General features: G+C 46.2%; 1 protein-coding gene and 1 long non-coding RNA gene across 2 annotated transcripts; one reads left to right on the top strand and one right to left on the bottom strand.

Annotated features, from left to right (window-relative positions):
- Window positions 1–212: 212 nt before the first annotated feature.
- On the bottom strand, window positions 213–13,437 carry acvr2aa (activin A receptor type 2Aa). The gene is made up of 11 exons (XM_030757700.1): window positions 13,383–13,437; window positions 12,713–12,944; window positions 11,819–11,937; window positions 11,531–11,685; window positions 10,437–10,580; window positions 10,203–10,346; window positions 5,772–5,917; window positions 5,580–5,694; window positions 2,491–2,629; window positions 1,666–1,796; window positions 213–1,472 (listed from the first exon to the last, which is right to left on the bottom strand). The coding sequence occupies exons 1-11, from the start codon at window positions 13,435–13,437 to the stop codon at window positions 1,281–1,283; spliced, it is 1,572 nt and encodes a 523-aa protein (XP_030613560.1). The 3' UTR covers window positions 213–1,280.
- A 61-nt stretch (window positions 13,438–13,498) lies between these two features.
- LOC115800380 (uncharacterized) lies at window positions 13,499–15,068 on the top strand. Its single transcript, XR_004021668.1, has 2 exons — window positions 13,499–14,143; window positions 14,756–15,068. It is a non-coding gene; the product is annotated as an uncharacterized LOC115800380 (long non-coding RNA).
- The last annotated feature ends 2,341 nt before the right edge of the window (window positions 15,069–17,409 follow it).

Here is a 17,409-nt window from a genome sequence, read left to right as displayed (position 1 = left end):
ACAGCAGTAATAGGACAGTGATAGGTTTGAAATAAGTTATCTCCATCTGCCCCCCCTGCTCTGTCTGCAGCTGCTGTTACTGGGTCTGTTTCACATTTTAGTAACATAATTTCCCTGAAGTCAGCAGACCTCTCCATGTGAAGGAAAGATATTCTGGATATGTTGAACTGGATTCAAAGTGTAGAACCAGAACCACAGAGACCAGGACCCAGCAAGCAGTCACTTCTTTATTTCAAACATGTTCTCTTCTGTACAGATCCAACAGTGTCAGAAAACAGTGAATACAGCACAGGGAGCAGGACCTACAGGACTCAGTCAGAACCTGCAGAGTCCTGCAGGTCCAAACCAGTTTAATATCAGCGAGTCTGAAGTCCTGAACGCAGTATTGACTGGTTTAGTGATGCGTTTACTGACATCATCATCGTAGTGATTGGAGGCTAAGACCTTCCTGCTGACCTCTGACTTTCAGCTCTCATTAACCCTTTCAGCTGCTCAGCTTTAGGACACGCCCACAGAGTTCAGTTTCCTGTGGAGGAAGGTCCACAGAGCCGATCAGCTGATCAATAACAAACCAACCTGAGTTTGTCCTAATAATCAATTAAACAACTTCCTGTTTCGCTGAGGTCAGTTTTTAATCAGAGAATACCCCTGAGCTTGACCTCTGACCCTGCCTCCTCAAACTTAAACTTAAGAGCAAGATGGCCACCGCAGGGTCTGAGGATCAATCAGCCAAATCAATAATCAATAATGAGGTCAGAGGTCAGCTCACTGGACTAATTGTCATGATGTCACTAGGATCGCGTCCACACACGCACACACACACACACACGCACACACACACACACACACACACAGGAGGTTAGTGTTTCAAAATAAAAGCATGGAGCTGTTTGTCTTCGTGTCAAACTGATCCATGATGTTTGTATTCTCAGATAATCAATACATCTGCTGATTGATCACCTGAACAGTTTCTGACATCCTCACATGAGTTGCCCCGTCCGACTCTGAGCGCTCTGTCTCCATGTGTGGAAAATGTTCACAACAGAGATGATTGGCGGCTCCAGGAGATGAAATCTGCCATAAATCAGGAGATTCCCTCTGTGGCGTTCCTGATCAGGCTTCCTGCTGATGGACCAATCGGCTGTGATCACCTGTATAAATCTGTACACCTGTACCACAGCGCAGACATTCACGAGCTTTGTTCTTTTATTCTGAAATCCATCCTGTGTCCCACACAGTCTTATATTTTGGAGTCTCCAGTCTGCTCTGATTGGTCCTCATCATAGACTTGACTCTTTGGGGGGGTAGTCTAGGTTGGTTACCATGGTGACGACTGTGACGATCTCAGGTGCCGTGACACTCGTCTGCCGCTGCATCTGCACGATGCGCTCCTCCACGCAGCCCGCCGACAGCCGGGCCTCCGCCTCGTGATCCCAGCACTCCTCCATGGTCTCACAGAGCAGAGACAGACCCTGGAGGAGCAGAGAAAAGACCTGGGTCAGAAACAAACAGATATTCTGTGCTGTGTAAAGTTGGGCTGGACTCATTAAAGTTTCAGTAGCTAGTGTGGAGCGAGGTCCTCCTGGATCTTCAAACAACTGGATCAGTAGTGCAGGTGCACTGTGGCTAGTGTAGCAGTGCCTTGTGGGTAGTGTAGTGACTCACGGCGTGCTTCTGCCAGCACTCTCTGATTGTGGGTCTGAGCTTCTTGTAGACAACCACCTCTTGCATGTCCTCCAGAGACGGATGCTGACCCACCTCCTCCTCAAAGGGCAGCAGGTACTCATCCACTGGACCTGGACCCCAGAGAGACCAACAGAGACCATCGGATGTGTGTAGTAGATGGAGGAGAACGTGCTCGACCTGCAGGAAGTTCTGACTGTACCAACATTTTTAAGGAGCTCACGTGATAATGTAGACCAGTGGTTCCCTAAGTGTGGGCAATGGCCCCCGGTGGGCCGCAGCAACAACAGAAATTCAGTTTAAAATTACTCACAAGTACACATAGTTATGTATTTACATAGATGTATTTATTTATATAATAAGTGAATTAAAACCGGTAACAGGAGGTGGTTAGTTTGTGATATTACTCATTACTCTGACCTAAATTTACTGTGCTTGTATTGAAGTTTGTGTCCCTGTGGCAAGCAGGTCACATATTGGCTTTAGCACTTTACATATGACTGGGTACCAGTTAGCAATTTATAGCCAACAGCCTGTGTTTATGTTTTTTGAATCAAATTTTCAAGGAAATACATCACTTTCTGTTGTATTTTGATGAGAGTGAAGACTGGTTTCTAGCCAGGAAAATTTCACAGGCTGGCGGGTGAGGGGGGCCCCACTCTTGACTTTGGGAACCACTGATGTAGACAAACTTTGGAGTATCTTCTTCTGGTGCTGTTGTGTTCACATGACTAACAACCACATGTGACTGATCTGTGATCAGTAGGTTAGGTGGTCAGACCTCAACGACCTTCTGATCTTTCGTACCATCAGCAGCTTTGCAGCGCGAGGTGAGCTCCCACAGCACGAGGCCCACGGCGTACATGTCTATCCTCAGGAAGGCGTCTCTCTGGAAGTTGATGGCACCTTCCAGGACCTCCGGGGCCATGTACCTCCTGGTCCCCACCTGACAGTGACAGGAACCCGATCAGCTGTTTACAGAGGTCATGCCACTCACGTTCAAAGACCAGCCTGGCAGGGATACTGAGATATAAGAAATAATATTGTATATATATGAAGCCCCACCCCCTCTTTGACCTCGCAGTAACCTTTGAGGTAAACAACCTGTCTCGCAGCAGGTGAAAATGTTCTCACACTGAAACCCACACTGACTTCAAGGTTTGGTGCTGAACATTTTTATTTATTTAATTTATTTATTTCTCACTGTCCTCAGCCGGAAAAGGGTGGAGTGCCATCTCCGGCTCAGGAACGAGTTCTTGCCTCAAGTGGAGGAGTTTAAGTATCTCGGGGTCTTGTTCACGAGTGATGGGAGAAGGGAACGGGAGATCGACAGGCGGATCGGGGCTGCTTCTGCAGTGATGCGGTGATGCAGTGATGCGGACGCTGCACCGGTCCGTCGTGGTGAAGAGGGAGCTTAGCGTAAAAGCGAGGCTCTCGATTTACCGGTCGATCTACGTTCCTACCCTCACCTATGGTCACGAGCTTTGGGTAGTGACCGAAAGAATAAGATCGCGAATACAAGCGGCAGAAATGAGTTTCCTTCGAAGGGTGGCTGGCCTTTCCCTTAGAGATAAGGTGAGGAGTGCGGCCATCCGGGAGGGGCTCAGAGTAGAGCCGCTGCTCCTCCACATCGAAAGGAGCCAGTTGAGGTGGCTCGGGCATCTGATTAGGATGCCTCCTGGCCGCCTCCTGGGTGAGGTGTTCCGGGCATGTCCCACCGGGAAGAGGCCCCGTGGTAGACCCAGGACACGCTGGAGAGATTATGTATCTCGGCTGGCCTGGGAACGCCTTGGGGTCCCTCCGGATGAGCTGGAGGAGGTGGCTGGGGAGAGGGAAGCCTGGGCTTCTCTGCTTAGGCTTCTGCCCCCGCGACCCGGCCCCGGATAAGCGGAAGAAAATGGATGGATGGATGGATGGATGGATATTTCTCACTGTTGGACATAGCGGCTTTATTTTGATAGCGTATAGAGACAGGACAGCGGGAGGAGAGATGGGGGAAGACATGCAGCAAAGAGCGACAGGTTTTGCGCGAACCTGCTGCCTTTATGCCTCGCGGCATAGATGGTTAACTGCTCTTCCACTGAGCCACCCTGACACCCAGGTGCTGCACATTTTGATGTACCTTCTTGCTCCAGCCTCTGACGGGACGGTCGCATTCTATCTTTCTCTCCCTGCCCTCCCCATCTCTCCTGCTTGCTGCTTGCTGTAAGAGTGTCTCTCACACACTGTCCGAATAAGAATAAGATTAAGAGCATGGATCTGGCAAGCTGGGCCCTGAACACCATTGATCGAATTTTTTCCACTATGAGATCGGGGAAAGGGGAGCCTGCGTGTCCGAGTGGAACAGACCCAGTTGGATACGTGATCGATTCTTGGAGCTCGTGGAGACCTGTGTGCTTCTCAGCTCTAGAGGTCAAGGACGTGGAAGACGTCTACATATTCGGCTATTTGGTAGTGGTATCTTTTCTGTTTGGGCTCGGAGGATACCTGATTTACTGGGAAATTAAGAAAACCTGGGCAGCAGTTCAACATCTGCCGAGGCTGCAGACCCAGGTGGACGGGCTGTGCAGAGCCGTACAAACTCAGACTCAAAGCCTGTTGGACCTGAGCCGTAAAGCGGACAGGTAGTCCAGCTGAGAGCGTGCTCGCAGGCGAGAGGGATCAGATCTGGAGATAAAGTTCGGTTCTGCACGGTGAGGATGGTAACTAATGAATTTGGAATATTGGATTTACTGAATGGTTTCCCAGTGAAACTGAAGCCTGTTGGAGAAAACAAGCAGCCTGTTCCAAAACAACATCTGCATTATCAGGAATTCGGCTCCCCTGCCGGCCTTGGGCTGGTAATCATATCTCTCCAGGACAATGTGTGACGGTCACTCTCCCCCTCAGCCCTCTCTGTGATTTGTGTAGCTGGATCTGGTGTACCACGGCCGCTGATGAACTTCCATCATTATCAGCAAACTGTTTTGGCTAGGAGCTGGCATCTGGGCTCCACAATGCCCCCACCCTCTCGTCTCCGTCTGCATCCCCTCCTGACCCTGACCTTACCCACCATATTGCTATCCTGGCTTTAAATGTGCAAATATGCTTTTGCTGAGGTGTTTTTTGGAACCTCGTACGGTGTTTATAATGAATACAGTACGAGATGATTTCTTTGAACCTACCTATCCCAGTGTATCTCTTTCTGTTCTTCTGCTAAAGGTAGTGCTGGTAAAACAGCTGCATGATCTCAGACACCTGCCCCCCCCCCGTTTGTGTTTGTTTGGATGGGTGTCCTGTTACCTGTAATTTCCCCATTGTGGGACTAATAAAGGCATTCTTTATTCTTGTATCTGCAGCATCAAGCCTGCAGTACAGATGATATTCAGACAACAAACCCAGAAGCTGCAAAAAACAAAAAACAAAAACAAAATAAAAAAAAAACTTGCTGGTTGAAAAAGCTCGTCCAAACCCGGAACCGATGCCAAAAAAAATCCAGTGCATGGGACATTAAGGGTATTTTGAATGCAGCATAACCCCCCCAGGCCCAGCAAGCCAGCTCCACACCTAAAATAAGAAGTGCAGCTGCCAAGAAAAACAAAAGAAGGCTAACCCTTCTGTACTGCGTTTATCCAGTGAGTGGAGGCTGTCACATCATGGTTTACCTCATAATGCCGGGTGTGTTAATCCAGAGTTGACTGACTCAGCTCAACATCCCAGCCCTGCAGTAATTATTTATCTTTTATCATCTCATGTTTGTCTGCTAAACACTCAGAGAAAACTACAGATACTAAAGAGAACACACACTTATGTATCCACTAGCTCTCAGACTCCCTGATCTTACTGTGATAAGACTCAGTAATGTAAGGACATATCCTGCATTAACTCGGACAGAGGTGTGGCTCAGGTGGACTCACCTGTCCGTGAGCATCTCCTGGAGACTTTCCTGCCTCAAACCTGAGAGCGAGGCCAAAGTCGGCGATGCAGGCTGTCAAGTCAGACTTCAGCAGGATGTTCTTACTCTTCAAGTCCCTGAAAAACACACAGTGACACCTGCTGTCAGTCAGGGCTGTGTGCATGTGCACGTGTCAGCGTGCATGTGTGTGTACCTGTGTGCAATGGCAGGTTTGTGTCCCTCTTTGTGTATAGGCATGTCTTCATGCAGGTAGGTGAGCCCTCGAGACATGGACTGTGCAATCCGACACAGCTCAGACCAGGAGAGAACGTTGGCTTTAAGGTAGTCTGTCAGAGAACCCTGAGAACACATGGAGATCGAACCGAGAACACACAGAGGTTAAACACTGAGGATAATCAGAGGTCAAACTGTGCTTTTCTCTCACAGTTTTTGAGAGTTATTCTTTAATTCCCCTGATGACTGATCTGTCCACATTACTGAAACCTGGTCCCGGGCCCTGCTCCAGAAGCAGGTTTAGCTCCAACTCTGATTTTGTTAACCCTAAAAATGAAACCTTCTGTTCCAGAAAGAGTTAACATCAACTTTGAGTCAGTTGCCATGGTAACAGGGTGTGAACCAAGCGTGCTCGCTGGCAGGTTTTCTTCAGCAAACTGAGACTCTGACTCCGCCCCTCCTACTGCACCTGAACCACCTGTCTGACACTGATTCATTTCCTCATTCATAAAGTGGCTGTCAGAGCGTCAGAGGAGTGAATTCATCTGCAGTTTTACACTGAAATCCCAGTTAGACCTTAGTTCATTATTTTGTGTACATAACGAAGTTTTTACAGTCGTTCACTCGTCTACATACGAGCACAGAAACAGCGATTCTGTCATTCATAATCAGCTCTTTAGTCTCAATCTTTCTAACTCTGTGCAGTAAAGCAGCCGTCAGACTGCATTTCCTGTGCTGGAAACTCTAATGTGTTTCTGTGTTTCAGAGTCTGCCTCTGAACAATCACCTAAATCAGTTTCAGTGGGTCAACCCAGAACAGAGATTCATCTGAAGGGATCATAGGCTCCATAATGGATCAGCAAACCGTGCCTGAGTTCACTTACACAGCAGGATGGATCCAAACTGTGTCTGATCTGTTTCTACATCTTCAGTTTCTCTCACAACTGGATAATTAGATTTGATTTATATATCAAACATAAAATTAGGATTGCAGCTTCATCCAAATTCAAGTTTGCTAAGTGACAAAGAAAGATGATTTTTTTTTTTAATATATAAAATAACGAATTAAAAATTCGTTATTTTATAATTATATATATAAAATAACGAATTAAAAATTAACGCATTTTAATCGCACTTTGCACCGTGGAACGTTTCTCAGTGCATGAGTTCCAGGCATACAGATTATATCGACGCACAATGTCCAGATACGGCGGCCGCATCGTTCGAAGGACCCGGCCCACGTCTTTTGCAGCCCACGAAGACCGCAAAGGCCGGAAGTGAGCGGCTAGCCTTCATATCAGCGTCACCTGCCCTCACCTCTGCGTAGCTAATGTCGCCTAGCAACTGTAAGTGTGAAGCACAGCTGTGTAAAAGCAGCTGGTTAAATGGAGAACGAACTTTTTCTCCTTTTTGTGGTTTAATTTTAAGTCTTTTATTGAAAATAAGCTGTTAAAACAAGCATAACACATTTCAACATCAAGGAATACAGCTGAGCTAACGATTAATTTCCAACTATATTAAGTGAGACATTAATGTTGAATAAAACTATCCAGTTATGATCAGAGGTGGCAAAAGTACTGACATTCTGCACTTAAGTAGAAGTACAAGTACTTATGTTAAAAAATACTTTAGTAAAAGTCGAAGTACTGGTTCAACTTCTCTACTTAAGTAAAAGTAAAAAAGTACAGGCTCTGAAATGTACTCAAAGTAAGAAAGTAAAAGTAGTTCTTTGGAGGATGTTTCTACCTGCTATTTTTGTGTAAAACAAACCGAACATCATTATATATTATTGTAATAACATAAAATAATAATACATGAGAATACAAATGTTATTCCAATCTAAATTTTAATCCTAATGAATGCACTCAGCTTGAAACTGTTCTGTAGGACACAAACTGTTAAAGGGAATTTAAACACAGCTCTGTTCTCTGTGTCCTCCATAGTAGAGGGTGACTGTGCCTCCACCTAAACACCAACATGAGGATACTCAGGGGTTACAGTGGGATTCAGAAGGTGGAGGAACCCTAAGATCAGCTGTAGCAGCTCTGCATGGGGAGAAGAACCACAGCTTTCTATTGTAGCTGCAGTAAATGATGTTGGTGTGCAGGCTGTGATCAGCTGACCTGCTGCTGCTGCTCTGAGGTTTACTGCTCTGTGTGGATGAACTGAACTCACAAAGATGTAACCCAGTATTTCACAGCTCTCTGAGCTGATCTCCATCCCCTACACTGACAGCATACAGGCTGTAGAAATGTTGGATTCAGTGAATGAATCTCAGCATCAGCAGCTTTGATTCAAACTCATCTCTGCTGCACTGATGTAACCTGTAACTCTGACCATGAATACAAACACTGTGCACCAACACAGAGCTTTACTGTAAATACAGTACAACAAGCTAACCTATTTATTAAACACTAAACTGCAGTATTTTCATACAATCTTTGAATTACACAAAGTCAGCATACTTCAGTTTATTTTCCAGTCCTTACCTTTAATTCTAACCTCTCTTCTTCCTCTCCTGTCCTCTTTCTCCATCTCTGAGTGAACTTCTCTCTCTTTGCTCTCCCTGAAATACAGCAGCTCTTCTTTTAGCTAGCAGACACACTGTGTGACAAACTGCACACACTTTGTGTGTTTGCTGATATTTGTTGAGCATTTAGAAACGTTGCATTTACCTGCCACACGTTACTTCCTTCATGCTCGCTCCTCTTCAGTAGCGCTAGCTAAGCTGTTTATGTGCCGCAGCGCAACTTACGGACTCGGTCCGGCCCGATTATAGCGCTATAAATGATACATTACTTATATGGGTTTGCGTATTTAATCCCTTTGTACGAGATCAGCCCCGATGATGGAGGATACGCCAGTACGATTGTCTCTTATGTGTTATTATTCCTCCGTTTAGGCTCAGATCACTTGATGTTTGACGGCGCACTGACCGGAAACGCAAACTTCTCTCTGACGTGTTAAAAAGTAACGAGTCTGTTTGAAAATGTAAGAAGTAGAAAGTACAGATACTTGTGTAAAAATGTAGGGAGTAAAAGTAAAAAGTAGTCAGAAGAATAGATACTTAAGTAAAGTACAGATACCTGAAAAATCTACTTAAGTACAGTAACGAAGTATTTGTACTTCGTTACTTCCCACCTCTGGTTATGATGCTGAACTTTAATGTCAGGAGTTTGCTTATCACAGGAGCACTTCCACCCTTCGTTGGTCTGTGTAGTAGACTGGTGGGAAAATAAACTAAATTATTAAGTTTAACCTTACGTATATTGATTCATTCATCAACCAAACGTAAATTAATATTTATCATGTTAAATATTGAAATGTGATTAAAATGCGATTAATTTTGATTAATTAATTACAAAGCTTCTAATTAATTCGATTAATTTTTTTAATCGAGTCCCACCCCTAATAGATAGATAGATAGATAGATAGATCAACAGGACCTTAAGAGCCTTCGTCACGAACTCAATGGGGACCTGGGAGTCACAAGGTCAAACTGGGACACGCCCCCAAGGGTGGCCGAGAATAACAGAGCTAAGATCCTGTGAGCCTTCCAGATACAGACAGACAAACTTGTGATGGCTAACTAACCGGACATCGTAGTGGTGGACAAACAAAGGAAGAAGACCGTAGTGATAGATGCTGCAATACCAAGTGACCAACATCAAGAAGAAGGAACACAAGAAGCTCGATAAATACCAAGGGCTCAGAGAAGAGTTAGAGAGGATGAGGAAGGTGAAGGTAACAGTGGTCCCCACGGTAATCAGAAAACTCGGTGCAGTGACCCCCCCCCCAAACTGGGAGAATGGCTCCAGCAGATTCCAGAAACGACATCTGAGATCTCTGTTCAGAAGAGCACAGTCCTGGGAACAGCTAAGATACTGCGCAGGACCCCCAAGGTCCCAGGCCTCTGTTAGAGGACTGCTAGGATAATTTTTTTCATTGTATGTGTTTGTTTGTTAAACTTTTATTCTGTCTATGATGATCAGAGTGGACCAAGCGGGTTAAAATGACACTTTTCTTCCTCCTGTATCTAAGATAAACATCACATTCAGCACTGACGTGTTCCTCAATCCTCTGGATTAAAATGGAGGCTCTGCTCTTTATTTGCCTGTTGCTATGGTAAATTTGAGGTATTGTTGCCAAATTTATGATTGCTTTCTTTCTCTACTCACTCAGGTGCTTAACTCAGGGTGAACATACTCAGAGTTGATTGAACTGACTCTGATCAGCTGTTCTGGAACAGGAAACGTGGCCTTGGCGGAGGTTTGCGCTCTCTGAGTGCTTCTAGTTGAACATGCTTCCTGGAATAGGGCCCTGGTCTAACTTCTCTTCCTCCACGTTCTCTCAGTTTTAAGTCTTTTATTGGCCTGCAGTTACCCCTCCAGCCTGCGGAGGTCACTGTTACCTTGTGGTGGTAGGCAGTGATGAGCCACAGCTCCATCTCCAGCTCTCTGCCTCTCTTCTCAGCGCCGATGAACTGCAGGAGGTTCTCGTGCCTCATCCCACTCAGGCTGTAGATCTCATACTCGTTCTGCCACGACTGGCGCTCCTGAACAAACAGGTCAGAGGTCACACAGATCACAGGTCAGAGGGGTCAGTGGATGTGGCCTAAGTGTGGTCTCATAGAGTTCAGACTGACCTGAAGGGGGAAGATCTTGACAGCAACATGTTCACTGAGCAGCTGAGCCTTCCACACACAGCCAAAGCGCCCCCTGGCTTTCAGTTCCACCAACTGCAGAGGCTTATGTCCCAGGATGGGGGAGGGGGGCATGGGGCAAGGCTCCTGAGGAGGAGGAGGAGGGAGGAAGAGGAGGAAAAGGGAGAGGAGACACAAAGACAGAACTTCTCATCAGGGATGACAGACTTGCCCACATGGACAGGTGTTAAAAACACAAACGCAAAAACCATGAGTGGGCGTGGCCCAAAGGCGGCACATGAGCGGTGTGACGTGCTGACACATTCATGCAGGTAGGCAAAAGAGCAGGACGTGCTGATGCCATGTGACACACACTCAGGACAGAGGTGACGGAGCGTGCGACTCAAAGTGGGAGTACATAGGGTGGGGAAATGACGGAGCACGCTCAGTGGGTCTCCTTACCTCGATCATGATATGAAAGGCGTGCTGAGAGGCAGAGAAACAGCTGAGTCACACAGACAGAATGGGGCAGAGCTACCTGACAGCCTCACTCTGAAATATTACTGCCGTTTTCCTCCATGTGAAGGTCCCTGCCTCCTCCCATATTAGCCCCTCCCACCACAGAGGTGAGGAAACAGGTGTTTAACAGAAAAGAGCTTCACCACTTCAGAGCCTCAATTTAAAGTGATGTCACATGATAAAGTCACATGACAGAGTTGGAGACACTTTGTGGACTGTTACCATGGAAACATGCCAGCTGTCTGTGATGCAATTCTTTTTCCCAATCACTTATAATCTCACCATGTGAGAATTTAAGGTTTTTTAGTTTGAAAATCAACCTGATGCTGTCCCTGACATCCTGATTGGACCAAACAGCAGAAATGTCTCTGCAGGACAATCCCCGATCACCTGATCAATACACCTGGTCTCAGTGTTTACCCAGAGTTTAATCACCTGCTGATGGGAATTCCTGTAGAAACTGTGACAGCTGATTAAAGCTGGTATAAGACTTTTATTGTGAAAATTTCATCTTTTAAACTTAAGTGGAGGAAGTGCATCTGAGCATCACATGACCCACCCGTCACAGGAAGTCTCACCTGTGTGGGCACCAGCACAGGTGGGTAAGCCAGTTTGTGGTGTCGGTACATCCAGAAAGACAGCAGGATGATAGCGGCAACAGTCATTATGGGGAGCAGCGAGTACATCAGAGCGGTGACCACCGGGGGCCTCGGTGTCAGTGGGACATTTGTCGCTACGGAAACACACATTGACAAAAAGGTTGCAACAGGAAATACAGGAAGGCTTTCACAATAAAATCCTAATTTAACAGATTTTCAGAATAAGGTGCGAAGAGTGAGGCAGTGTACAGGTGAGCAGGTACATACGAGGCAGCGGCGGCGTATGGTTGCTGTTGGGCAGGTAGAAGAACCTCTCATTGCACAAACTGCCCTCACAGCAGCAGAAGAAGACGTCAGGTGACTCCTTCCTCTCCACACACTCCGTCCTGTCAGGAAACAGGACCGGTGAGTTTACACACAGGTAACACCACAGCAGCAGATGTCCCCCAAGTCTGACTGATGACACATCTCAGTGTCACTTCCCATCTCCGGGTATTCTGCACACGTCAACTTTTTTCCACTTCTTACCTGAACATTTTCACTGACCTCTCAGGTGACCCTCAAATATCAATTCAGTCACTCACCTGCGAGAAAACTCACAGGAGAGTGACTGTGATGGAGCTCATCTCATCATACAGGCGAGCTCTCAGCACCAGGTGACATGAGCCCAGAGTTCTGTGTTCACAGGTTTATGAAAGAATCTGAACCAAACTCTGGTTCGCATATAAAAAACTGATCAATCACTGACTAATATGAGGGTTGACAGGTGACATGTATGTCCGTGCTTGCTCTTCTCCTGAAATCACTCTAATTGATCCTCTGAGTGAACCTGCAGCAACACATCAGCTCAGCTGCAGGTAAACCAACTACAAGTAGAGGCACACATGAGGGGGAGAGGTGCTGACATATACATGAATCCACCAGCCCTGAGGGGACCAATAAAAACTCCACCTTGAACATGAGAAAAGTCTCTACTAGTCTGACTGAAGACAGGTTCAGGTTGAGGTGAGCTGTCTGCGGAGCTTCGTCACTAATCAGATTATTGATCAGGTCTGATCAGAGCAGGATCACTGCTCTCCTCCTGCTGAACCACAGAGGTGCTGTTTTACTTCCTGTTGGTACTCGTGCATGTTACCCGTGCGCCTCCCTGGCCCCACCTACCTGTCATAGCAGCTGCGGTCATCGAGCCAGCACCCTTGTTTGACCACAGTCACCTGACCGGAGATGTTCCTCCAGGTGGCGAAGCAGTGCTGCCTCTTCTCATCCTTCTGCCCAGAGCAGGTCTCCACACCACTAACGTTCCCCCCACCCTCTGCCGAGGAGGATGAGGACGATGAAGAGCTGTAGCTGTAGAGTACACAGGTCTGAGTCTGTGAGTGGCCCAGGATCGCACCTGAAGAGGAGGAGGAGACACAGAACCATGAGATAGACTAAAGCAGATACTGATCAGCTGTGATCTAACAGCTGTAGAACTGATCCATAACTGTGACCAGCAGGTTTCCTGCAGCATGTCTGAGAACATTTAACTGCTCTGAGGTCACCTATTGACAAAAATAATCTGTGACTAAACTTTTTCAAATTGGAGTTGTTTAAATAAAGCTAGCCTGGTAAGTGCCCAGAGGTGCTTCACTAAGCTTCCCCAGCAGACAGGGAAAAACTGTTGGTCCAGCTTAGCTCAGAGCCTGGACGCAGATTAAAGCTGCTTTTAGATTTTACTGTGTAGGTTTGTTGTTTCCTGCGATATCAGAACAAAAGCCTTACCTTCCACCTATATAAAGTCTAATGATTTATACGGTCTATGATAAAGAGGTGGAGAGCTAGGTGTGCTCACCTGAGGAGCAGGTGATGAGGAAAACGCTGAAGGCCAGCCTGGTGGCTGACCCCATGTTGCTGCTCAGATAAATCCTGGTTTCAGTCCTAATCCGGGATTACGGTCCCTCTGAACCGGCTCTCATTAACAGCGGGCCTCCGACAGCGGAACCATGTCCCGGTCCAAACAGCGGATCCGGTCCATTCACCGGGACGCTGCGTAAGGACAGCCGGAATGAAGGGCCAAGGGGCCGTGCAGGTTATGAGACATGGTCCGCTGCCGGGAAATCTGGACCTCAGGCCGGCTGGCCAGGTCAGAGCGGTACCGTCCGGGTGGTGCTGCAGAAATCCGTTTATCGACAATTTGTCAGGTTATTGATCACAGGGTTTATCTGGATTAGAGTCATCAGCAAACCTCCGGACCTGAAGGACAATTCACCCGCTCTCCTGCACCATTTCTGCCTACAGTGCCGTGACCGTGGATGAGCCTCACCTCCCCGCAGACAGCCTAGCAGTGACCGACCGGAGCTGCAGCCTCAGTCCGCCTCTGACGATCACAGCTCGTTCACACGGACGCTAGCTGGCCTGGCTAAACGTTAGCTTAGCACCGTTAGCTTAGCTCCGAGAAGGAAAATCTCAAACCGCAACCACATCCCCGGCATTTCAGGGGACGAAGCGCAGTGTGAACGATTCCGGACCGGCTCACAACAAACAGCCGAAGTGTCCGCCTCCGGTTCGGCTGCTCTCTGTCTTCATTTCCACACTCAGAGCGCGACACCAGGGGTAAGATGGCGGCCACACTACGATCAGTTTGTTTTTTCACCTTCTTCCATAGTTGTCTGTCACAGTGGCCACGATAATGCGTCGGGCACTTAAAGCAGCCAATAGAATGCGTAGAACGATCGGTAGCTTTATTCATTCACTAATCATCGTTCATGTTCGAATTTAGAGCGGCTTGAAGAGGAGGGAAGCCCCGCCCACTGCCAAAGAGGGTGGCGAGCTGCGAGATAAGGCTTTAAAAATGGAGGAACGTACAGGAGGAAACAACCCGTCCAATAAAACCAAGCAGAGCCCATTAAATTATAGTTTATTTATCCCAATCTAATGAACACAGTCAGAGCCCATTAATCCTAGATTTTATTTATCATAATCCAGGAAAAAAACAATCAAAGCCCATTAAAACTATAACTGATTTATCATCATTGAAGGAAATGAGTTTTTATGAAGTTTCAAATATACTCATGCTATATGTTTGCTCTTACCATCTTTACATTTATATGCCTGAGAAATCTGTCTTAGATTGGAAAATAAACATAGTTGATTAATGACACAGAAGCTCATAATGTTTGGTGTCAGCCAAGAACAGTGTGTTCATTCTGTCTCTATCACTAACAGATTATCAATAACAGACGCCAGGATTCTGTCGGGTGGCAATGGTCAGACACTGATGGAGACCAAACAAACGATAAAGAGAAACTCCAAGGTCATGTGAAGATGCAGCTGTTGGAATCCTTTGTCTTGCACATTTCTTGTTTTGTATATGATGTAACCAAGATTGATAAGCTTTGACTATTTGAAAACCTGAGCTGAAGAAGAGAGGGTCAGTACTTCATTTCATGTCCAATATCACACTGGGCATGGTATGCAGTTTTGACCCATATTAATCTGTAAACTGTGTGAAAATGGCTAATTAAATTTATTAATCGCCTCCTCATTCCATTGTGTTATGTAATTCCTGTTTGATAAATGAACAGCAGAAACCTGGGAGGAATAAGCTGGTAGCAGGTTTCTTCATCATCCAGTAAAAAAAAACATAGCTGCCCATGCCCTTTTTAAAACTGATTATTAATAAAGTACAATTTATTTATCGTTATTTATCAAATAAAACCAATCCCAGGCCAATTGAGAGATCTGATCTCACCAGCATGTCTTGGGTCTGCCCTGGGGCCTCCTCCCAGTAGCCACCATCTGATGAAGCCAACAGGACCACATCATCCACAAAAAGCAGAGATGAGATTCTGAGGCCACCAACGTGGAAGCCTTCTGCCAGACCTAGAAATTCTGTCCATAAAAACTATGAACAGAGTTGTGACAAAGGGCAGCCCTTAGTACAACAATTACCAGAAACAAGTCCGTCTTATTGCCGGCAATGCCGATCAAGCTCTCGCTGTGGTTGTACAGGGACTGAATTATCCACAACAATGAGCCAGACACCCCACACTCCCACAGCACTCCCCACAGGATAGTCACGTCAAATCAAGTCACATTTATTTATATAGCACATTTAAAACAACAAAAGTTGACCAAAGTGATGTACATAAATTTAGAGTTTAGAATCAACAGTAGTATAAGTGGTGTCCTTAAGAAATTCAGCTTTGGTGTTGGGTTTATCAATCTCATACAATCTCTTTATAGATCCCCTCAGGCTAGAGTTACTACCAATGGAATTACCTCTGATCCGTTTCGACTGTACAGAGGCAACAGACAGGGAGCTCCAGTAAGTCCCGCCCTCTTCGCTCTTGCCATTGAGCCCTTGGCAGAGGCCATTAGAATAAACCCTAATATTTATAGCTTTGAGATGGGTACTGATATACAAAAGATTTCACTTTTTGAGGATGACATGATTTTATTTTTGACCAATGGATGGCTTTACCTCTCACATTACTTGGTAGAATTAATGTCATAAACATGAATATCCTCCCTACATTCCTATATATGTTTCAGTCGCTTCCAATTCATGTCCCAATAGCATTTTTTCCTCTAGAATTTTTTCCTCAGGAAATTTATTTGGCACGGTAAGACGCCAAGACTGATTTTGTCTGATTTGAGCTGATTTTGTCTTGTCAGTTAATTTTTTTCTTGAAAAAAATCAAACTCAAATATTCAAAAAAAAAAGTGGTGGGTGGGCTCTTTTATATTTTGAGAGAGTTAAGTTTTTGAATTTCCTGATTAGGGTGGACAAGGCTAAGAGTCAGGCTTTCAAAAGAATTAAAACTTTGTCTGGGTCTTTGATTAATTAACAAGCTGGAGTGGAAGCTCAAACCTAATGTTTAATATACACATTTAACTGTTTCTATATAGTAGGATTCTATATAGTTTTTTGCTGATTTGTTTTCAGGTTTGGTGGTCTGGGAGCAGGCACCGTCTCTATGGGAATGGGGTTTTGGGGGGATGGCAGGAGGAGAGAAGCTGCAGAGAGGCGTTTAAGACTGCAACTCTGCTTCCTGGTCTCATTCCTGGATAGGGTTAGAGATAGACAGAGAGGGTTGCTTACGTGCACCTTCGGGCCAGCAAACTGTTGTCTGCCTATCGTGGTAGTAATCCCCAAACCAGATGGTGGACACCAGAGGTGAAGGGAGCCATCAAGCTGAAGGAGTGCTCTTGGGCTTGGTTAGCCTGTGGGACTCCATACCAAATGGGTACCGGAAAGCCAAGCAGAACATGGCTCAAGCAGTGGCTGAAGCAAAAACCGAGGTGTGGGAGGAGTTTGGTGAGGCCATGGAAAAAGACTTTTGAACTACCTTGAAGTGATTCTCGTAAAGGGAAGCAGTGCTCTAGTCACATGGTGTATAGTGCAGGTGGGGCGCTGCTGACTTCAACTGAGGATGGCAGTGGAAGAAATATTTTGAGGACCTCCTTAATCCTACTGACATGCCTTCTGTAGAGGAAGCAGAGTCTAGGGATAAGGGGGACAATAGGCCCATCACTGGGGGTGAGGTCCCTGAGTTCCTGAAGGTTCAGGATATTGTAGGGCTGCCTTGGTTGACACGCCTCAGCAACATTGCATGGAGGTCTGGAAAAGGGTGGAGTGCCCACTTTGGATCAGGGATGAGATGCTGCCCCAAGTGGAGGAGTTTAAGCATCTCTGGTTTTTGTTCATGTGTGAGGGGAGCAGGAGATTGACAGATTAATTGGGGCTGTGGCTGCAGTGATGCATTGCTCACCCCTCTCTTCACCGGTTGTGAAGAGCAAAGCTGCTGATTTTCCAGATCATCTAACATGCCCACCCTTACCTGTGGTCATGAGATGTGGGTAGTGACCAAAAGAAT

This window comes from Archocentrus centrarchus, chromosome 21 (assembly GCF_007364275.1).
Source record: "Archocentrus centrarchus isolate MPI-CPG fArcCen1 chromosome 21, fArcCen1, whole genome shotgun sequence".
NCBI lineage: Eukaryota > Metazoa > Chordata > Actinopteri > Cichliformes > Cichlidae > Archocentrus > Archocentrus centrarchus.
Note: the sequence above shows the minus strand (reverse complement) of the source record. Positions and strands in the feature narration are given on the sequence as shown.

Bases quoted from the DNA above. Each gene is read 5' to 3' on its own strand.
- acvr2aa (XM_030757700.1), bottom strand. From the start codon at position 13,437: ATGGGGTCAGCCACCAGGCTGGCCTTCAGCGTTTTCCTCATCACCTGC. The intron at 12,945-13,382 runs GTGAGCACACCT...CCTCCTCTTCAG, and splicing joins CCTCATCACCTGCTCCTCAG to GTGCGATCCTGGGCCACTCA. The intron at 10,581-11,530 runs GTGAGACTTCCT...CCTCCTCCTCAG, and splicing joins CTGTGCTGGTGCCCACACAG to GAGCCTTGCCCCATGCCCCC.